The 23,774-nt window shown below is 46.8% G+C and overlaps 1 protein-coding gene across 5 annotated transcripts in view; it reads right to left on the bottom strand.

Annotated features, from left to right (window-relative positions):
• Nucleotides 1–3,475: 3,475 nt before the first annotated feature.
• LOC121548883 (mitochondrial peptide methionine sulfoxide reductase-like) overlaps nt 3,476–23,774 on the bottom strand; it is a 64,326-nt gene continuing 44,027 nt past the window's right edge. For 4 of the 5 annotated variants that reach the window (XM_041860511.2, XM_041860507.2, XM_041860508.2 and 1 more), the window contains 3 exons: nt 20,766–20,870; nt 18,471–18,577; nt 3,476–4,026 (listed from right to left, as the gene is read on the bottom strand). In XM_041860511.2, coding sequence (XP_041716445.2) covers nt 3,862–4,026; nt 18,471–18,577; nt 20,766–20,870 — 377 coding nt within the window. In that variant the 3' untranslated portion in view covers nt 3,476–3,861. The remainder of the gene's footprint in view (nt 4,027–18,470; nt 18,578–20,765; nt 20,871–23,774) is intronic. The other variant, XM_041860510.2, reaches the window with a different exon arrangement.

Consider the following 23,774-nt stretch of genomic DNA (forward strand, 5'->3'; position numbering starts at 1 on the left):
ATTAGGATTTACCATCTTCTATTTCATTGCAGAATAAAAATTCACAGCAGACATAAATCAATTCGCCTCTCTCTGCAGAGCAGAGCAATATCTGCAAGGACCACTGGGAGGCAATAAATACCTTCCATTTTATAGGCTGCCTGTTTTATGGCCAAACTTAAGCAGCTGAGATTTGATTTTATGGGTGTTATTAAAAGGAATGATCATATCATAAAGTGAAATACCACCATAAAATAATCTATAACCCTGTTTATACCTGGTTCTAACATGCGTCCCTTGTCCTGATCTTGTCCACATTCTGATTGTGCCACATTTCTAGACAGGTGTAGACAATCAAAAGACACGTTGTAATCTGATTGTGATCAGATCATCTTTCCCACCTCCGGAGGTAGTCAGACATGCATTGTGTCTGGATATCTTACAAGTGTAACAGATCTGGACAGATAAACCATTTAAATCATAATCCACCCTCTAAAATCATTAACAGGTGGCACAATTGACTGATTACATCAATGTGTCTTACATTCAATTAAGAAATCATATTTTGAAAGAATAGCTGTGAAATAATTTGCTTAAAGGAAGGTACCAGGAAATCTGGTCATAATGCAGACACAGTGGACGGATAACAGACACATTTAATACCATGTGTGTAGACACATTCCTGGAAATGTGGGCACAATCAGAATGTAGACATGATCAGGACAAAGGACCGATGTTAGCACCAGGTATAAACGGGGCTTTTGAATGCCTGTTAGCATGTAGATAATGTTGAAACACCACTATAGTGCTATTATAACAGACAGTAGGCCACTCTGTACAATATCATCATTTCAGACCACCTCTGTCAGTGTTCCATTGCTTATATTTATTTCATTGAGTGCAGAAATATGTTTTGTAAAGATGTTGCATCATTTGTTTCTTTGTTGGTAAATATGTGTGTGTGTGCGTATCAGTAATTGTTTTGGGGGGCGATGCTGTTTGTGTCACGGTTTCGGCCGAGGCTGCCTCTCTCCCTTGTTCGGGCAGGCTTCGGCGTTCGTCGTCTCCGGAATTCTAGCTGCCACCGTTCTATGTTCTGTGTTTCCTGTTTGATTAGTTTTGTCTGTTAGCCACACCTGTTTTGTGTTAGGTCTCATTATGCACCCTATTTAGTTCCCTGTTTGTGTGTATAGTGTTGTGTGTAATTGTCGCTTGTCAGATGGTTGCGTAGCTGTGTTATTTTTCCAGTACGCCAGTATTAGTAGTGTCCTCCTCTGTTTAGGAGAGTTTTGCGCACTGTGTTTTCGTGCGATCGTGTGTTGACGCCTGTGCGCGTCTGTTTGGCCTCCTGCCGTTTGTGGATTATTTGGTTTAGTAAAGTCTTGTTGGACTGTACCTCTGCTTCTGCGCCTGATTCCCCACCACACCATCACTACATCGTTGACAGTTTGTCTTTCTGTATGTGCATACAGTACATGTATGTGACCATGCTGCGTAGCTCTCTGTTTTGTTTTGTTTTGTTTAAGCATTTGTGTGTGTGTGTGTGTGTATGTGTGTGCGTGTGCATCCTGATCCCCAGAGCTAGACGAGCTGTGCCCAGGCTGTGGTGGCAGATTTGGGGCAGCTGAGGTGGAGGAGCTTGGGGCAGGAGCCACCTGGTCTAGATCTGGGGATTAGCCCAGCCAGCAGGGCCTTCAGCTGACTACTGAAACACCTCAGCAGAGTTTCACTACAACCAACCATTACTACCATCATTCTGTTTACTGAAACAAACACCTCAGCTGAAAAACCTCACAAGTCTGTCTGTTTGTCCATCCATCCATCCATCCATCCATCCATCCATCCATCCATCCATCCATCCATCCATCCATCCATCCATCCAGCAGAACAATCACTGACTCACCTCACTAACACTCCTCCTTATCATTACATCAAAACCCAACCAAAGACCATGCTTAGGTCACTGTAGAACTGCAACTCACCTTCACAAACCCCACAACTGACTGAACGTTCCTCTATCAGCCATTGTAAACTATTGTTGTTCAGCGGAGGAGAGTGTTAAGGAGAACGGCTTTGAAAACAATTTCCTGCATGTTTTTTACAGCATCAATAGATTCTTCAGCGATAGAAAAAGGATTCAGCCTATTTCCTTGGGTTGTTGGCAACAATGGTTTCTCTACTAGCTCTGTTCTAACAGCAATCCATTATAAATGGACATGATCACAGTGTATTGGCACGCTGTTCGTTAGTGAAGAGAACCAACGCGGGCTAAGCCAAAGGAGTCATTTCCTTCAAAGCATGTTAATGTTGATGTGCGAGCCCAGCATAAAGGCTATTTTTTGTCAGTCAGCTCTTTTATTCAAGAGATTAAATATGTGTGGACACTTTGGGAGAGAAGAGAGAGAGGAGCACGTTTGTGTGGACGGGCAGGCTGGGTGGGTAGCTGGCTGGGTACCTGGATGGGTGGCTGGATAGCTGGGTAGGTGGGTAGCTGACTGGGTAGCTGGATGGCTGGCTAGCTGGGTGGGTGGCTGGCAGCGTTGGGCAGATAGGTAGACTAGAGGACAGATGGAAAGGTGAATAGATATGTGTAGGAACTGGAAAGACAGATTGATGGGAGATACAGACGTACTGTACTGGCTGCTATTGAGGCTTACAGAGTACTGTGTGTGTGTGTGAGAGAGAGAGAGGGAGGGGGAGAGAGAGAGAGAGAGAGAGAGAGAGAGAGAGAGAGAGAGAGAGAGAGGAGGGGAGAGAGAGAGAGAGAGAGAGAGAGAGAGAGAGAGAGAGAGAGAGAGAGAGAGAGAGAGAGAGAGAGAGAGAGAGAGAGAGAGAGAGAGAGAGAGAGAGAGAGAGAGAGAGAGAGAGAGAGAGAGAGAGAGAGAGAGAGAGAGAGAGAGAGAGAGAGAGAGAGAGAGAGATGCCAGTTCAATAGACTCTATTTAATCATCCTTCATTAAATACCAGAGGATCATCTACATCCTCTTGGTGTACTGTAGCCCTGAAACGTCATGCATCCAGACACAGGGGTGTAAAAACTACATTTTAAAGCCCAATGTCTTGTCCTCGACTAGAACATCTTTTAGAGCAGTAGTCTACAGTAAGAAGTACCAGTCAGACATTTTGGTTGACAGCCGATCATTGTGTCCTTCAGCCATTAGGCCTACCCTCAGTGCCTTGCTCCAGTTCCTATGTAGGGAGGGGGACTGCCAGCCTGTGTATGTGATGCTGCTTCCCCTCCTGCTCTGCTAGTGTACATACAAGCTGCCCGTGTTCCTGACACCCCCCCCTCCCTCCCTCTCTCTCTCTGTGTGTTATAGTGATGCCAAGCTACACAGGGCCTGGCAGAGGGCTCTCTCCCACTGAGTGTTTGCCTGCACACACCTCTGACAGATGAGTCAGGGAGTGATCAGAACAAGGCTTAAGGCAAAGATCACAGAAAGGAGGTCATCCAACACAGACCAAACACCACACAAAGGAACCAGCCAAACAGCCATACACATCAACACACAGTTTAATCATTTAATCCACCAACACACACCATAGAGTTAAATCAGATGTACATACTGCAGTTGATTTGATTCAAACGACACAATGTACGCTAAAAACTGAATGTGCATTAATTTAAACAGTTCTTATGTATGTAGTGCTTGATTTAAATTAATACAAGTCAATACCAAACCATTTAAATTAATACAATTCAATACCAAACCATTTAAATGAATACAAGTCAAGACTTAGATATAAAAACCCTGAATATGCTTTAGTACTGCATCATAATTAAGGCGACTTGCAATGAGCAAGCGGAAATGCCTATTTACATTTCCTAGTCAAAACCAGACAATCAGAGGTTGGTGGTCATTCCCTATTGGACAGAGGTGGTTATTTCTTGAGTCCTATTGGGCAGGAGACTCCGGTGCCGCTCAGGCCACAGTATCCGTGGGGGTTCTTGCTGAGGTACTGCTGGTGGTAGTCCTCAGCATAGTAGAACTCAGAGGCCTCGGCTATCTCTGTGGTGATTTCTCCAAAGCCCCCCTCTATCAGGACCTGTAGAAACAACAACAACGGTATATCATTAGGACTGACCTTCATGTATGAATGGCTCAGGATTGAACACAAGGAAATACTTTCTAAAAGTCACACAAATTAACCATTTTGGAACCATTTTCCTGCCTCCTTCCATGTCATTACATTTCCCAAAAAAGCCTCAATAGCAGCCAGTAAAATGTATTGTTTTTCAAGATTACACATACTCTTACTGTTAGCAGTGTTACAGCTAGTGCAATCTCTCTCTATCTCTCTATCTCTCTCTCTCTGTCTCTCTCTCTCTCTATCTCTTCTCTCTCTATCTCTCTCTCTCTCTCTCTCTCTAATCTCTCTCTCTCTCTCTGTCTCTGTCTCTCTCTCTCTCTCTCTCTCTCTCTCTCTCTCTCTCACTCTCACTCAGTCATTTGTAAAGCAGTGGAGCAGAGACGAGCACAGAAAGAGGTCATTAGTGCTCTGGGTGGCCCTACGGGTGAGGCCCTGACAGATGTCGACTCACATGCCCCAGATGTGCCCAATGTGTGTGTGTATGGGGAGGGGGCAACGGGTTTGTGTGTGTTTGTGTGTGTTTATGTGTGTGCATGTGTGAGCTGTCACATGCCCACATCGACCCAGCATACCCAGTGCCAATGCCTGCAGCATTTTTATATGGTCCACACACACACATCAGCCAACCTGGGTACTCTCCTCTAACCCCTAGTACAGGGCCGTCTAAGCAGGTACACCTCAATGGGCTATCCTCACTGCTTTTCTTCCTCTATGAAAAATCACAACAACAAAAAATAATGTTGGACTTGAAGTCCCATTCCACATCACAGCACCTGTCCAAATGGCAGTCAGTCAGTCATGTTTAATAGATAGAGCCAGGCTAAATTTCATCGGAAATCTGCCTCTGCAAGCAAGGTTTGATTTCAAGTGTACAACTGTACAGTATATTGAGAAATCCAGGTTGGAAGTAAATGCATTGTTATGGGATGTGAGAATATGGAGATTTTTAGCTGAGAAATGGGTGGTTATGTTCAAGGGGAAAAGAGGACAAAGATATTGTTGAGAGTAGATCTCCCTTGACACAATGCCACTTGGGAGTTTCAAGAAAGTGATGCAAGTGCAAGGATGTATCTATTGCTTTCCTTTTCTATTTCTCTCTTTCTCTATCATTTCCCACTCTTGCTCTCTCCACCTCTCCTCCGCCAACCTCCCCCTATCACTAATGTTTGTTGCTCAGTGTGTGTGTGTGTGTGTGTGTGTGTGTGTGTGTGTGTGTGGGTGTGTGTGTGTGTGTGTGTGGGTGGGTGGGTGTGTACGTGTGTGTGTGTGTGTGTGTGTGTGTGGGTGGGTGTTTGTGTGTGTGTGTATGTGTGGGGGGAGAGCGGGCTTTGTGAAGGAACCTGCCAACAACCTCATTTCTCGGACCATCTGCCTGGAGGCAGCCACACACCTGTTAGGAGCAGCTGCCACCGTACAGGAGACAGGAGAGAGAGAGAGAGAGAGAAAGGTAACACAGAATCAACTCTCCTCTGCCCGCCAGAACCAGCCCCAGCCCCAGCCCCAATCCTAGCTCTATACGTTCAGCCCCAATCGTAGCTCTATACGTTCAGCCCCAGTCCTAGCTCTATACGTTCAGCCCCAGTCCTAGCTCTATACCTTCATCCCCAGCTCCAGTCCTAGCTCTATACCCCCAGCTCCAGTCCTAGCTCTATACCCCCAGCTCCAGTCCTAGCTCTATACCCCCAGCTCCAGTCCTAGCTCTATACCTTCAGCCCAGCTCCAGTCCTAGCTCTATACCCCCAGCTCCAGTCCTAGCTCTATACCCCCAGCTCCAGTCCTAGCTCTATACCCCCAGCTCCAGTCCTAGCTCTATACCCCCAGCTCCAGTCCTAGCTCTATACCCCCAGCTCCAGTCCTAGCTCTATACCTTCAGCCCCAGCTCCAGTCCTAGCTCTATTCCCCCAGCTCCAGTCCTATCTCTATACCCCCAGCTCCAGTCCTAGCTCTATACCCCCAGCTCCAGTCCTAGCTCTATACCCCCAGCTCCAGTCCTAGCTCTATATCCCCAGCTCCAGTCCTAGCTCTATACCCCCAGCTCCAGTCCTAGCTCTATTCCCCCAGCTCCAGTCCTATCTCTATACCCCCAGCTCCAGTCCTAGCTCTATACCCCCAGCTCCAGTCCTAGCTCTATACCTTCAGCCCCAGCTCCAGTCCTAGCTCTATTCCCCCAGCTCCAGTCCTAGCTCTATTCCCCCAGCTCCAGTCCTAGCTCTATACCCCCAGCTCCAGTCCTAGCTCTATACCCCCAGCTCCAGTCCTAGCTCTATACCTTCAGCCCCAGCTCCAGTCCTAGCTCTATTCCCCCAGCTCCAGTCCTAGCTCTATTCCCCCAGCTCCAGTCCTAGCTCTATTCCCCCAGCTCCAGTCCTATCTCTATACCCCCAGCTCCAGTCCTAGCTCTATACCCCCAGCTCCAGTCCTAGCTCTATATCCCCAGCTCCAGTCCTAGCTCTATACCCACAGCTCCAGTCCTAGCTCTATACCTTCAGCCCCAGCTCCAGTCCTAGCTCTATTCCCCCAGCTCCAGTCCTAGCTCTATAACTTCAGCCCCAGCTCCAGTCCTATCTCTATACCCCCAGCTCCAGTCCTAGCTCTATATCCCCAGCTCCAGTCCTAGCTCTATTCCCCCAGCCCCAGTCCTAGCTCTATACGTTCAGCCCCAGTCCTAGCTCTATACCTTCAGCCCCAGCTCCAGTCCTAGCTCTATACCCCCAGCTCCAGTCCTAGCTCTATACCCCCAGCTCCAGTCCTAGCTCTATACCCCCAGCTCCAGTCCTAGCTCTATACCTTCATCCCCAGCTCCAGTCCTAGCTCTATTCCCCCAGCTCCAGTCCTAGCTCTATTCCCCCAGCTCCAGTCCTAGCTCTATACCCCCAGCCCCAGTCCTAGCTCTATACCCCCAGCTCCAGTCCTAGCTCTATACCTTCATCCCCAGCTCCAGTCCTAGCTCTATTCCCCCAGCTCCAGTCCTAGCTCTATTCCCCCAGCTCCAGTCCTAGCTCTATACTCCAAGCTCCAGTCCTAGCTCTATACCCCCAGCTCCAGTCCTAGCTCTATACCCCCAGCTCCAGTCTTAGCTCTATACCCACAGCCCCAGTTCTAAATCTACACCCACCCCTATACCCCAGCTCCACCACTATACTCCAGCTTCCATAGGCCATGGACATTTAGGCCTCTCATTAAATCTCTCAGCCTCATCATCCCTCCTCTACCTCTCACTCTTCTCTCCCTAATCTTTCCTATGCCTCTGCCCCTTTCTCTCTCTCTCTCCCTCTCTCGCTCTCTCTCTCTGTCTGTCTCTATCTGTCTCTATCTGTCTCTCTCCCCCTCTCTGTCTCTCTCTCGCTCTCTCTCGCTCTCTCTCGCTCTCTCTCTCTCTCTCTCTCTCTGAGGCCCTGTGTGTGCTTTACAGTGGGGCTTAGCAGCTCCTTTAAGGAGGCTGAATATCTCAGCGTGGACACCCACCAGATAGCTATCGCCATCCACAGCTCAACACCGGGTGCACGCCAACTGGCGCCTGGCAAAGCTGGCACTGCCAGATATGATTTGAGGCAGGCATTTTTCTGTGGTGGTACCGAGCCTGGACGTCATGCCATCGTTCTGAACACCCGTCATGGCAGCCTCCCTAAGAAGCCTGGTCCCTAGGGAGACCTCAGCTGCAGTGGGCAGCGCTAACACTTATTGTCACAGCGAGATGGGAGGAAGATGTGTGTATGTGTGTGCGTGTGTATGTTTAAAAATCCAGGGCTGTAGCTAAGATAATGCAGTGGCATTTATTTCTCCCACTTAGCTCTGGAAAATGGATCAGAGCAAGAGCTTGAGACAAAAGGCTGTGGTGGAACAAAACAAGGTAAGCAGGGCTAGTGGCCAAGAGGCTGACAAATTGGCAGGACATTAAATCCCAATCACCATTTGTAGTCTATTTCTGGGTAATAAAGGATGTGTGAAGAGTGAAATATTCCATTTAGCATTAAGAGCTTGTAAAACACAACAGAAGACTCCAGCAGCAGCACACGTCTATAGTAGCCTGTGTATTTATGGCCCCTGTCAGAAACACACACAGCCTTGGATGCAGGTAGGAGAACAAAAGGATTGAGGGTGTTACTGAGATTTCAGCACCACCGTTCTGAATGTAAAGAACTAGAGCTACCACTAATTCCATTGGAATTAGAAAGTCCATATGTTCTATCCTTTGTTTACAGTTTGTTGGCATTTTCAAGGAAATCTTGTTCATATGTGTGTTGTTAGGCGTGTGTTTAAATACTTACAATGTGTAGTACATGTATAGCTCCAGGCTTTTAGTGTCTGTCCTGGAGCATAGAACCATCGTGCTTACTGTACCATCCAATCATTGTAGAATCAGTTAACTATCACAACTTTTCCTCTGTGAAGATACATGTCACTCTGGCAGCAGATGGCTCCTAGTTCATCTAAGAGACAAAGGAAACCATGCAGAAGAAGAATGACATGTTTATCTGTCATTTCTAATCTGTCTAAGCACTGAGTCATGGCAGGTCTTGGAGCCAACGGTTTAGTAGTGCATGGAAGCAAATGGGACTTGGCATTCATCCACTCTCTATCCTCTCTATCCACAGCCTAATTCTGTCAGTCCAGTACCCCGGTGAGTGAGGTTCCTTTCGTTTAATTGTTTGCTTCAATTAAGAAATCGAAAATTCCGTTTGATGCATCTGAACTGTCTTTGTCTCTGTGTTGGCTGAGTACACACTCCCCTTCATCAGCTGACACACTACCCTTCATCAGCTGACACACTCCCCTTCATCAGCTGACACACTACCCTTCATCAGCTGACACTACCCTTCATCAGCTGACACACTACCCTTCATCAGCTGACACTATCCTTCATCAGCTGACACACTACCCTTCATCAGCTGACACACTCCCCTTCATCAGCTGACACACTACCCTTCATCAGCTGACACACTACCCTTCATCAGCTGACACACTACCCTTCATCAGCTGACACACTCCCCTTCATCAGCTGACACACTCCCCTTCATCAGCTGACACACTACCCTTCATCAGCTGACACACTACCCTTCATCAGCTGACACACTACCCTTCATCAGCTGACACACTACCCCTTCATCAGCTGACACACTACCCTTCATCAGCTGACACACTCCCCCCTTCATCAGCTGACACACTACCCTTCATCAGCTGACACACTCCCCTTCATCAGCTGACACACTACCCTTCATCAGCTGACACACTCCCCTTCATCAGCTGACACACTACCCTTCATCAGCTGACACACTACCCTTCATCAGCTGACACACTACCCTTCATCAGCTGACACACTCCCCTTCATCAGCTGACACACTACCCTTCATCAGCTGACACACTTCATTTACATTTACATTTTAGTCATTTAGCAGACGCTCTTATCCAGAGCGACTTACAGTTAGTGAGTGCATACATATATATATTTTTTTTCATACTGGCCCCCTGTGGGAATCGAACCCACAACCCTGGCGTTGCAAACGCCATGCTCTACCAACTGAGCTACATCCCCTTCATCAGCTGACACACTACCCTTCATCAGCTGACACACTACCCTTCATCAGCTGACACACTACCCTTCATCAGCTGACACACTCCCCTTCATCAGCTGACACACATACATATCATCAGCTGAGAGTGAAATCCTGATGTGAACAGAGGTCACACCTCTCCTCTAAACCCCACACATCCAATCATTCTCCATCCAATCATTCTATCACCCCTTCATTAGCTGGGGACTCCTCAGGTCAGAGGTCATCCTACCCCCAGGTGGACTAGCATGCACCCTGACCCCAGCTGGGACCCCCTTGTAGGTGTAGATGAGGACAGGGGGTCCCCTGGGAGATCCAGGAGGCTTGGATCTCCTCAACGGCTCTGTCTCTGTCTACTGAGCACAGATGCCAGGCAGCCAGGCAGTAGGGTCCTTGCTATCTGGGATCCATGGGATGTCCATATCCCATTGATGTTGACATTTTAAATGGTTAAGGTTAGGATTAGGTAGGGGTTATGGTGAAGGTTAGGGTTAGGGTTAGGGTAGGGGTTAAGGTTAGGGTTAGGATTTAGGGTAGGGATGTCCCAAAGATCCTTGATAGCACTAAACCAGGCAGTAGGGCTGGATATGAACTAGTCATATGAACATAAACAGGTTCCCTGTTCACATCCAAATCAGGGAGATACTGCATCCAAGCATGAACTTCTACTGTATCTATCCACTCTATTGACTATGAACTATCTACTGTATCTCTGAGGGTGTGAAACCCACACACATACGACTCAACCACCCTTGTCAGAGGAAGTGCAAGTGGCAGAATCCCCAAAATGGCGTCACTGTCCCTCATCTTCTCTCCCGCAGATGCTAGCTGCTGTGTTTGTTCCAGCGGTCCTGTGCTGTGTTACGTTACCACATGGCTAAATGCATAATTCAGACTAATTCATTTGCATATCAGACAGAGTGCTCATTTGGAATGCAAATACCTGCGTGTCCTGGTTAACCGCAGAAACGTGAAAGGCAGCGATAAGCAGCCTAAAATGACTTTCTATTGCAGCCATTTCAGGCAGGCAGGAAAAATAAGAAAACGTGGGGGGAGAGAATGAAACAAAAAATATAAACCCGGCGCAGCATGTTAAAAGAGCCAGAGCAGGATTAGAGAGAGGGAGAAGACAGGAGAGATACGGTACACACACACACACACACACACAAGCCTTTGTGCACAGAAATGGACACTCAGAGAAAAGAGGGGTGAAACAAATGAAGAATGAAAGAGGAGGGAGAGGAGAAATTATTGAACGTTTATAGGAATAATTCATGCTAAGACAAAGGGAGCAGCCCTCCACCCATTCAGGAATCAGGAGTTATCACATAGGCCAGGCAGTGTGAAAAGAAGATACAGTAGTTAGTTAGTAAGTCCCTCTACCCTAGCCCCTAATTCCACACACACACAGACACACACACATACAGGAAATGATAGCGGTGCATCCAAGACACAGTTTGCTACAACAAAGGGACGTCAAAGCCTAAAATAAAGGCGTGATCAGCAGGTGCACCATACAGGAACACCACTACCTCAGGAACAATGGAGCACACACCCGAACCATAGATGAGTAGAGGGGGAGGGAGAGAGAGGGAGAGAGAGAAAGAAAAGGAGGACGCCTTGTCGTTCTCTGTAGCCCCAGCCCCAGCCTCAGAGGTAATTTTCTGCAGTGCCTCACACAGAGAGCTCCCCAATCACTCCCCACGTGAACAATACAATCAAGACAGCCAGCGGAGCATACACGGTCAATACCCTGACATTAAATTAACCAGACTCTTCCCAATCCTCCAGCTCTGCTGGCCAATACTAAATGGAGAACGGAACAGGCAGTGGCTGAAACTGCTTTTTTCTCCCCGTTACAAATGTCTGTGAATGACAATACTTTGTCATGAGGCAGATTAGCAGAAAGAAAACACATCTATTCTATGTCAATGTATTCCTTCCTGACTGAGTGATTGTCAGAAAAGGGATGGGGGACATTCACAATGCTCTGTAATGATTGCCTGATTTCAAAATGGGAAACATTGAAAACATTTATAATGATTCCAACATTGACTGTCAGGATAAGAGTCTATGGTATGTAGTAGATGGATAGAGAAGGAGAAAACTGACTTATCTTCCTCTTATGAGACAGTCAGGTCATTCAAACAGTGGTAATATCCTAATGTGCATGCGTGTGCATTATGCATTATGTTTCTGTATGCGTGTGCGTGTGTGTGTGTGTGTCTTTCTGTATGCGGTGTCTATGTAGTGTCTATGCGGTGTCTATGTAGTGTCTATGCAGTGTCTATGTAGTGTGTATGCAGTGTCTATGTAGTGTCTATGCAGTGTCTATGTAGTGTCTATGCAGTGTCTATGTAGTGTCTATGCAGTGTCTATGTAGTGTCTATGTAGTGTCTATGTTGTGTCTATGCAGTGTCTATGTAGTGTCTTTGTGCATGTGTGCGTATGTGTGTGTGTGCGTGTGTGTGTTCTGTGTGCATGGCTTTGTTCATGTGTGTGTGCTCTGTGCTGCTGGCACGGAGAGTAGCTTCACTGGAGAGGAAGCTGGCATGGCTCCCTCCCTGGCAGAGCAGACCCTCTGTCCATAATGATGTTTAGGGAAATGTGGACGCACGTGCCAAAAATCTGTTACATACCATTTGTTCAGGTCTCTTGTGGGTACCATCAGAAAGCAAATGAAAATGGGAAAGTCTGCTAGTGAGAGGAGAGCAAAAGAGCAGGCAGAAGGAAATAAGACGGCTGCTTCACTCCTTTACTAAACTAAAGGCAGAGGATGGGAACTATAAAGAACAGGCTGTAAGTGGACAGAAGGACCGGAGAATGAGTGACACCAGTGAGGTAGCGTGAATGTTCACACCCTGATGAGATGGGACAGACCCTCACAGCTTCACCGCAATCATAGAAGTGGAGAGATGGATGTGTGTGAGGATTTTGAGGCTATATCTTAGAATGCCCATTGAGAGAGCCAGGTTGCCAATGGGATATTGTGTATTATAAATACCTGTGTAATAATCCTAAAGTAATACCTGTGTTATTATACAACCAACTATCCAAGACGCTCGATGAACAACAGAGGGACAGAGATTGAGAGAAAGATAGAACACATTGGAAAGAGACTGATCTAGAGTCTGTAAATCAACAGGAAGGATTAAAATGACAGATTCATCTTCCCAAGATGGACAGACAAGGTTCCAATACGAGTGACCCAACGTTTTCCCCCGACACCCACAACAACACCCTTATTTACTCAACCTCTGTCCTCTCAACAATCCAAGACATTATGTCTGAAGGACAGAGAGAGAGGGAGTGAGAGCGACAGAGAGAGGAGTGGAAAGGCGAGGAGAGGAGAGGAGGGTAAGAAAGTTGAGTTCGCTACTAAAGCAATTTGAAGACAGATTTGGCCAGCAGATGGTGTTTGTTAAACCAACTGGTCTGGTGCATTAGGATGTCGGGAGCAGCATGCTACCCTGCTCCATCTAAAATAGCCACAGATGGAGGGGTACAGGGGAGGAAGGGGGAGGTAGAATGGGGGAGGGCTGGGGCCCGGCAAGCTGGTCAGGAAATAACGAGAGCAGCTAGCGAACGAAGAGGAACAGATAATTAGCCCGACCATGGCCTCCAGTCACTCACTCATTCCACGAGAGAGGAGAGGAAAAAGGGGGAGAGGAGAAGAGAAGGGGAGAGGGGGAAGGTGGGATCCCTCAGGGTGTGCAGGTGAGAGGCTGTCACAGCTGGACAGCAACTCCCCATCACCAGGGGGGACTCACATTCACCTCACACACACGCACGCACCACAGACACACACACTCACACACCTCTCTTTCTCTGCCAGAGCAGGAGATCAGCCAGGCCTTGGAGTCAGTACCATTGTGCCACAGTACAGTATGCCACCTATCCTGCGCTACCTCCTCCACAGTGTCCTCCTATAATATCATCCTATATTTCATAGCAGTCCTCTTTCCCCTCACCGTCCTAGGTTTGCCATATCCCCTATATGTCCTCTCTCTAACAGTCCACTAACTGTCTTTTCGTCCTGTCCTTAGTGTGGAAATTGATAATATGGATAATGATAATATGGAGGGTCGTGGCAAATAGCAGGCCTCTAAATAGCATGCTTGCACTGCACTAGTCACCTGTAGACAACAGCATTGATGATGCGAGAGTCATCCTAACAATTTGATGGAGAACGAGAAGGCCAGGAGACAAACGCCGGAGATTGACTCTCCTCCACCAATTAAGCCGACTGTCAGTGTGGGTGAGAAATCAGGCTGTCTGTAATTAGCTAGCTAGCTTCCCCCGGTCTGCCTGCCTACTGCTATACACCACCTCATGAGAACAGATCTCAGTAGGCAGGCAGACCGAGGGAAGCTAGCTAGCTAATTACAGACAGGCTAATTTCTCACCCACACTGACAGTCGGCTTAATTGGTGAAGGAGAGTCAATCTCCGGCGTTTGTCTCCTGGTTGGTCGGTTGTCTCGGCAGCGAGGTGAGGTAAGCAGCAGCAGAACACGTGGTTTACAGCCTCGAGGTAAAAACCTGTCTATTGTTGGTCGTAACTGACACACTAATAGATGGGAACATGTCATACTAGGTTCTATCTCGACTCTTGAGAGGAGGATGAAATCAAGCTTACATTTCTCTGAGATGAGGAGAAGGGAGATGGTGGGAGAGAGATGATTGTCTGTCTGTGTGTCAGTCAGGTGCTATGCTGTGAATGGTGAATGGGACACAATTCCCCCTGGAGATCAAAAGCATGCATATTACATCTGAAATGTTCACTTTCCCTCCGATAATTTTTAAAATAAAGGTTTCGTAGCAATACTGTTGCTCAAATCATAGAGTCCATACACAGGACGCTGCTACAATAGCTCAGCATATGGCTACAGCCCAGGCCAATTGATTCCAAATGGATAGTAACCCCACAACCCTAGCCTAGAATTATGTCCAGCTTGATCTTTGATTTCCTCCACCATCATTGACTGAAACAAACTGAGACAGCAACGACTGTTGACTTGTTATTGACAGCCATCCATCTGTTGGGGGTTATGGTCACTTCTGTTGGGCTACTTCCTAGTGGTCCTTCAGTGAGTGGTCCTAGCAGGGGAAGGTCAGTGGAGAGGTAGATCCCACTGAATGAAGTGCCCCAGTGTCCATGTACAAACTCCTCCCTCTCTCACTCTGGATCCCCCTCCGCTCCTCGCCCCTCCCCCCTCCCCTCTCTCCTCGCTCCTCCTCTCCATCCTCCCTCCTCTCTGACGGCAACGCTGCGACGCAATAAATATTAATAACCCTAAACCCCCCAAAGTGGAGAGAGAGGGGGAGAAAGAACCACCACCACCGCACCCTCCCCGTCTCCCTCTCCCTCTCCATCTCCCTGTACCCCAGGAAACAAAGAGCAACCAGCCCCCGCCATATTGACCTTTCACTTTCCATTGGCCTCGCGCACGTCTAACCACTGTGCCCTCACTCCCTTAACCCCCTTCCACTTTCACCCTCTCCTCTCCTCTTCCTGCCATTGCCCCCCTCTATCTCTCTCGTTCCCTCCCCCGACTCTCCCCATTAAGGACCCAGCTGCCAGTCAGAGCGAGCTTTATTAACCCCTTCCCTGACATCCATTTCATTACGTCGGGGATCAACAGCTGATTAAAATACAACCGAGGCGCCTCTCTACAGATGACCTACGACCCCAGCCTAACCCCGCTTCATTTGGTCTGGCTGGGCCAATCAGAGGGCTTGAGGAATGGGACTGGGCTAGGAGGGGTGGGGGGTGGGGTGGGGGGGCGCCCTCCTCTGTTTCCATGGCAACAGGGCCCTGCTGCTGGGTTTGCAGTGTGGAGCAGAAGTCTCAGCAGGGGGGAGGAGGAGGGAGAGAGAAAGAGGGAGCAGACAATGGAGGAGAGGATGGGAGGAGGACAAAGAGACAGCAAGGCCAGCAGAGGGAGTGTGTGAGTGTGTTTGTATTTTCTGTGAGTCTGTGTGTGTATGTGAGCGTGTGTATGCAGCACACTTTGTCAGAGTAGTCATTGTGTAAGAGGAGGCTGTCGCTTTGTGCACAGAAACACAGCCAACAATAGCAAACGCTAGAGCAAAATAAACAGGTTGCATTGTCTCAGACACGTGACTGGTGGGGACATTAGTGGCAAATGGCCTCACTTCAGCCGAGACGAGACACAACGAGACGAGCTCCCTGATGATATGATTGTCACGGTAGATGAGACATGAACCAGAGAATAAATTAGACCCCACTCCAAAACCAATCGACGCAAATGTCAAACTTCACAGTTGGAGAAAACACACACGAACCCAGTAAATGTGTGTTTCAAAACACCGGCACTGTTTTCAGCAAACAGCACAGAAGCTAACAATGCAATATAACATGTAGCAGGTGATAATGTTCTGTTAAAGGGGGAAATTAAATGATGATTTTCCTTTTTTATATGTCTGAAACACCTCCAAATCATCCTGTCCTCTTGACCGACACAGATAGATAGATAGATAGATAGATAGATAGATAGATAGATAGATAGATAGATAGATAGATAGATAGATAGATAGATAGATAGATAGATAGATAGATAGATAGATAGATAGATAGATAGATAGATAGATATATAGATAGATAGATAGATAGATAGATAGATAGATAGATAGATAGATAGATAGATAGATAGATAGATAGATAGATAGATAGATAGATAGATAGATAGATAGATAGATAGATAGATAGATAGATAGATAGATAGATAGATAGATAGATAGATAGATAGATAGATAGATAGATAGATAGATAGATAGATAGATAGATAGATAGATAGATAGATAGATAGATAGATAGATAGATAGATAGATAGATAGATAGATAGATAGATAGATAGATAGATAGATAGATAGATAGATAGATAGATAGATAGATAGATAGATAGATAGATAGATAGATGTAGACAGTGTGATTGTATGGCAGTCTGCATAGAGAATGCAGGGTTAGAGTTATAACCTACTATACATAACGTCCCAAACCAGACATCTGCAAATATCCATGAAATCATCATCTGAAATCATTAGTTATAGTAGTAGCAGCTGAGTGGTAAAGGAGACACTGACAGTAGCCAATCGAAGGTCTCTCCTGCAGTGGCTGCTGAGCTGTGGCACCCGACTGCATGTGTAAATGGGAATCATTTTGGTGAGAGACTGGGCCTCTATGGGAGGGGTAGAGGAACAGGGGATGGGATGGAGGGATATGGGGGAAGGGGGAGAGAGGGAGGAGAGGTTGTCCCATGGTCGGCTGTGTTATTAGGCAGCCATTAGGAGAGGAGCGGCTGCAGACTGCAGGATCTCAGCCTCCCTCCCAGTAGTTTCATCAGCTGGAGGCAGCACTCCGTGAAGGAACAAATTCAACCCATATGCTGCACCTCCTCCTCCTCCTCCTCTCCTCCTCCTCCTTTCCTCCACTTCCACCTCTACCTCCACATCCTCCTTTTCCCTGGGAGTGTGCTCCCTATCACACTGGCTTGCCCAGACAACTCATCCCCGGCCTGGGTGACACCTAGACACCTCTACACTCTGTGGAGCAGCATGGGGCTCTGTTAGCCTGATGAATAGCCCAATGGCGTCAGGCACTGTATAGTGGGAGAAAAGGAGGGAATGGAGTCATGTGGTAGACAAACTGAGAGAAAATGTGTGTGTTGGCAGCAACTAAACATCTGCTTGTTTCTATTGAAGGAACATATAAAGCGCTGAAAAGTGAACTATTTAATGTTCATACCTTTCATAACTAACCAGATACTAGATGTAGTGAATAGCTCCAAGCTTGGTATTTCAGTAATGTCCATGAAATGGTTCTCAACTCAACTGTGTATGTTCTGCTTTGTTCTGCCAATGAAGAGGTGGAGCATTGCTCATCCAGACGAACCTGGCGAACCTTCCTCTCCTCTCCTCTTTGCACAAAGACAGTACAGCAGCCCTTCATCTGAATACTGAAGCTCAACAATAGAACCATGAAGGTGTCCAGACATTCAAGGTAATCTCATCAACACTCTCCAGTGAGAGATTAAACTGTCAATAAATACAGGGACACGTCTTTATCCATCTCACAGACTAACATTCTATGGCTTACATAGAATACCTCAGCTTCCATAAGGAACAAAGGACAGAGAAGAAGGGCCAGCGAAATGGAGAGCGAGACGGTGGAAAACAGGGGAGAGAAAGGATAGAATGAATGAAGAGGAGAGAGAAGAGCAGTAAGGTTGTAGCCACCGGAGAGAAATAGAGAGAGAGAGAAGATAGAAAGAGAGAGAGAAGGAGAAAGAGAGAGCAGAAAGAGACCAATCTAGCTCCACTGTAAGCTTAGATGTATTCTCCCTCTCTCGGTCTCTCCATTGTTCTGGAAGCCATGCATGCAGCAGTGTTGGGGAGGGTGTGGTCTAGCGCGGAAAAGCTGTTTCACATAGCGTTGCACCACAAAGATTCTGCTGTCCCTCCCCTCCTGTTCTCTCCTCTCACCGGGGGACTCACCGGCAGCATGCCATCCCTCTCAATTAAACATATGCATATGCGTTGTAGGCTGCCTGGCTCTATGCATGTTCTCTGTAAGGTGATGGGCTTTGAACCTTGACTGATGCTCGCTGGAGAGACGGGTGTGTTGCAGCAAGCTTTTAATATGACTGGTGACTGGTGCAGTCTTAAAACCCTGTTGGCTGGAGAAATGTGTTCTGGTATGGGTACAGAATGTGATTTATTTGGGGGAAATAGATTTTCTTCCACATCAAGCTTTTGTTTCTATAACTTGAACATCTCTAGAGAACTGATTATTGAGTTTGTGTGACTCCCACACACAGAAACGTTACCTTCTGATAGTCATCTTTGGAGGCCAGAGCCTGTTCAAGCTGCTCCTGTGTGTATGTGTAGATGGCTGATCGATAGGTCGTTCCTACATCGTTGCCCTGACGCATTCCTGAAAATGAGACAGAGAACACAATGTTGGGTAACTTTTAGAGAATTTACTGGACTAAAGACAACATATTTCACTCAATATAGAGGAAGACATAAAAGATGGCCAAATCCGACAGACAGACAAAGAGAGAGAGGCAAACACGCACACAAACAGAGAAACACAGGGTTATATACAAGGTACTCTAAGTGGATAAAAGTTTACTTCCAAATCATTTCTTCTAACTGTCTAAACTATTCTGCCATCCGCCAACCAAACAGCATACTATGTTTGCTTTGTTTGCTCTGACAGGCACGTCATACGAAACAAACTCACAATCAACCTTGTTTGTCTGTCTGAGGAAAAGACCTGGAGACCTGGAGACGAGACCAGACCAACTGCGGTGTAATTTCAATCAAAGCACAGTTCACCTTGATGCAGATGTAGAACATGATACAGATACTGCCTGCCTCTGTGTAATTATTCTGTTGCTGGGAGCGGAGCGTAGTGTGAGCCGTGCAGACAGACAGTGAATCACACTGATTTTGTTCCCTGACAAAAAGCTCCCATTCAAACACGCAATCATTTGCTAGGTGTTAGAGGACACATTGAAAATGTCTTGTAGGTTGAAGACAAACCATTTAGTCATACTGTTGAGAGTAGCATCATGTTACGATCACATGGAATATGACAGTGAGTCTTATAATAAGGAAATCAGTAGGTTAACCTTATCTAGCATCACTGGGCATGTGAGCAACACTTCAGAACGTACTTGACCTTAGTCTCTATCTTGACCTTTCTGAATAGTGCATACTACAGGTACATACACTATATAACCAAAAGTATGTGGACACCTGCTTGTCCAACATCTCATTCCAAAATCATGGGCATTAATATGGAGTTGGTCCCCCCTTTGCGGCTATTACAGCCTCCACTCTTCTGGGAAGGCTTTCCACTAGATGTTGGAACATTGCTGCAGGGACTTGCTTCCATTCAGCCACAAGAGCATTAGTGAGATCAGGCACTGATGTTGGGCGATTAGGCCTGGCTCGCAGTCGGCGTTCCAATTCATCCCAAAGGTGTTCGATGGAGTTGAGGTCAGGGCTCTGTGCAGGCCAGTCAAGTTCTTCCACACCGATCTCGACAAACCATTTCTGTATGGACCTCGCTTTGTGAATGGGGGCATTGTCATGGAATGCTGGCATCCTATGACGGTGCGACGTTGAAAGTCACTGAGCTCTTCAGTAAGGCCAGTCTACTGCCAATGTTTGTCTATGTAGATTGCATGGCTGTGTGCTCGATTTTATACACCTGTCAGCAACGAGTGTGACTGAAATAGCGAAATCCACGAATTTAAGGGTTGTCCAGATACTTTTGTATATATAGTGTAGGTAATGCATTATGGATGCATATATAATCATCACATCTAAAATATCATCCTTCAAAAGTAAAATGGAGAGAATTAACAGTTACATTCTGCACGCTATGTGCAACAGCACTATTCTTCAGCTAAATCACTTAGGAAGTAGGTCATGATTCATGACACTGAAGTGACCTGAGGAAGATAACACAGTACTGTGCCAACAGTGTGGGAACAAGTCTTCAACAATGTGTGTCATCTTGTGTGTATTCTCATATTGTGTGCATATCTTCTTATCCACTGTGTGTCATAGTGTGTGTGTAAGGTTGTCCAGAGGTTGAGCTGGCCAGCTGAGTTGACGTGGCTGAGGTGAGGAGGGGTCAGAGCTAACACAGAGGCAGATTTCTCTGGGGTCGTGTGTGGCCTGTGGACTCACACTCACACAGGGTCAATAAGGGTGAAATTAAACACACACTCCAGGCACCTCTCTGGGTGGAGAGTGACCCTCTCTCCTTTCTCTCTCTCTCCCTCCCTCCCTCCCTTATTTCACAGACGCGAACACTCAAAATGGCAGTCTCATCATCCTGCTACAGATAGCTCAGGGCAGAGAGGAAGCAGTTGAGACTGGGATTAAGCTATGCAAGAATTGGCTTTGGAAACGCTGTAGTTGTATATACCAGGCGTGTCGATGGAGGGAGAGGGTTTTACATAACACTCTTATCCAGAGCGACTTACAGTAGTGAGTGCATACGTTTTCATACTTTTTCGTACTGGTCCCGCATGGGAATTTAACCCACAATCCTGGCGTTGCAAGCGCCATGCTCTACCAACTGAGCCACATGGCACTTTTACCTTGAGTGGGGTTGTGGCTCTCCCAGAACACCTTCAGCAGTTTGGAGAAGCTTGTCTTTTCTGGCTCCCAGACCACCCGGACCACCTCAGTATGGCCTGTCCTACCTGAGGGAGACAACAGAAGACAGGAGATATGGTGAGGTTAGGAGAAGTAGGCAGTTGCCCCTATCCACTGGTCCAGGATCATATATTTCCTTATCCTTCTGGTTAAGGTTAGGATTGGGATATGATAATCTGATTCTAGATCTGTGGATATGTAACCTTGAGTTTTCCTCCACTCCTCAGAAACAGTGAATGTTGACTGGGAGTGCAAGTTGTTCTCCGGTGCAGCAGTGAGGTGCTGTCCTGGATCAGTTATTAATGTTTTAACCAAGCTCTGGAGGGAGGAGTGTCCTCCAATCACGCAAGCTGGACACCGAGTTTGGGACATGCTGATTGGATAGAGCTGTTTGGAGAACTCTCTTTCACTCTTCCAGAGGGACATCCACAAAGGTTAACATCTCAATATGAGGTGAGAAGACAGAGTAAACCATGTTTAATAAAGACCTGCTCTTCTATTCCCAATTCAATACATTTCTAGCGAGATTAGTTTATTCCACTGAGATGGGTGTTTAATGTCACCTCATAAGGCTGTGTTCTCCACTATCTGCAGCACATCTACAGCTGGGATATTAAAAAAATTATAAGAACTAACCTGTAGGGTCACTGTCATTACAGACTGACGCTACAGAGGAACTGTACAATAAACATGATGGAAGAACACAGGGATGTCCTGGAGACAGGAGGAGGAACAAGGGAGTGCATGGGACACAATTGAGGTGCTGTATAATTTAGTGCACACACACACACACAAGCAAATGCACAGTCGAATGCACAGACGCACCCATAGATTCATGAATCAATTTCTCCTTTCCTCTCTCTAACATTCTCTCTCCCTCTAAGCCATTCTTTTAAATCCATGAATCCATTCTCTCTCTGTCAGCCTCCCTTGTTTTCTGCCATGCAATCTCTTTCAGCCTCCATCTACTCTCTCTCTCCCTCTCTTTTTTCCTCCCCCTCTCTCCTTCCTCCTCCATCCGGTGGCTCCCTCGTTCAGCTGGTAGTGGAGCTGTGTGTTCAAGGTGAGCTGAAGGACATCTGAGGTACACACACACACACACACATCCATCTTTACTGCTGGCAGCTCAGGGGAAAGCAGGCAAGATGGCTGCCAGCATGAAGCTCAGCAGGAGACAGAAGAGTCCATGTGCCACCACACTCCGACTCCCAATGCATGGCTACAGGGCTGGAGCAAAAGATATCTTACACTGCCCTATCCTATTCTTTACTGTACATATCCCTCATCAGAATGATGCTTTCCTCCATTCTCTCTCTGTTTCTCTTTCTTTGGGTCTATTGTCTGTTCTATACATTCCTGCAGCCCCTAATTCCTTGTTGACACAGCTGTCTGCCGGGGAACCATGGTGTGTGTGTGTGTGTGTGTGTGTGTGTGTGAACCCCCTCACCACAACCCATTCCTCACGTATCCCAGAAGGCATTGGGAGCAGAACGCATGGTCTCTTGGATATAGTTGATCAGCCATGTTCAGAGTGATCCTTCTTCTCTCTCTCCCATCCCTCTCTCTTTCTCTCCATTCAGTCAAGTCATTTGTGCAGTGTAACATATGCATTCTATATCGGCTTAGCTATATGCCTGAGTGTGCTTATTCATATTGACTATGGATTCTTTCAGACTGAATAGTTACAAAGAAGGGGCTGCTCAGTGACTATCTGAGAGGAGATACTGCGCTAACACCAGCTGTCTGTCGCAGCAGGCTTTTGAGGTTCGGATCACGGAGAAGAGAGGACAAGATAATGTGTGGGTCTTTCAAAGACAATATTCAGGGCTGTGGGATGAGCTATTGCTATTGTGCCAGTGAATATTAATTTGGGAAGTTTGATTTAAAGGAAAATGCGAACCAAACCTCACATTGAGCTGCAGCCCCAGTAGCAGTCAGTAGCAGTCAGTAACAGTCAGTAGCAGTCAGTAACAGTCAGTAACAGTCAGTAACAGTCAGTAGCAGTCAGTAGCAGTCAGTAGCAGTCAGTAACAGTCAGTAACAGTCAGTAACAGTCAGTAACAGTCAGTAACAGTCAGTAACAGTCAGAGCAGGCAGTAGCAGTCAGTAACAGTCAGCAGCAGTCAGTAGCAGTCAGTAACAGTCAGTAACAGTTAGTAGCAGTCAGTAGCAGTCAGTAACAGTCAGTAACAGTCAGAGCAGGCAGTAGCAGTCAGTAACAGACAGTAGTAGCAGGCAGTAAAAGTCAGTAACAGTCAGTAGCAGTCAGTAACAGTCAGTAACAGTCAGTAGCAGTCAGTAACAGTCAGTAACAGTCAGTAACAGTCAGTAGCAGTCAGTAGCAGTCAGTAGCAGTCAGTAACAGTCAGTAGCAGTCAGTAACAGTCAGTAACAGTCAGTAACAGTCAGTAGCAGTCAGTAGCAGTCAGTAGCAGTCAGTAACAGTCAGTAACAGTCAGTAACAGTCAGTAACAGTCAGTAACAGTCAGTAACAGTCAGAGCAGGCAGTAGCAGTCAGTAACAGTCAGCAGCAGTCAGTAGCAGTCAGTAACAGTCAGTAACAGTTAGTAGCAGTCAGTAGCAGTCAGTAACAGTCAGTAACAGTCAGAGCAGGCAGTAGCAGTCAGTAACAGACAGTAGTAGCAGGCAGTAAAAGTCAGTAACAGTCAGTAGCAGTCAGTAACAGTCAGTAACAGTCAGTAGCAGTCAGTAACAGTCAATAGCAGTCAGTAGCAGTCAGTAAGAGTCAGTATTAGTCAATAGCAGTCAGTAGCAGTGAGCTGAGGCTGGGTTTCAGCACCACCAGATGGAAAGCTCCCTGCCTCAGTGCTGCACTCTGCATTCTACAGAGCAGTGCCACTACTGCCAAAACAGAAATTAAATGATAACAAAACATTAATAAAATGAAACACACACACGCATGCACACACATACACATTTTCTCTCTCTCT

Source organism: Coregonus clupeaformis, chromosome 33, assembly GCF_020615455.1.
Source record: "Coregonus clupeaformis isolate EN_2021a chromosome 33, ASM2061545v1, whole genome shotgun sequence".
Classification (NCBI taxonomy): Eukaryota; Metazoa; Chordata; class Actinopteri; order Salmoniformes; family Salmonidae; genus Coregonus; species Coregonus clupeaformis.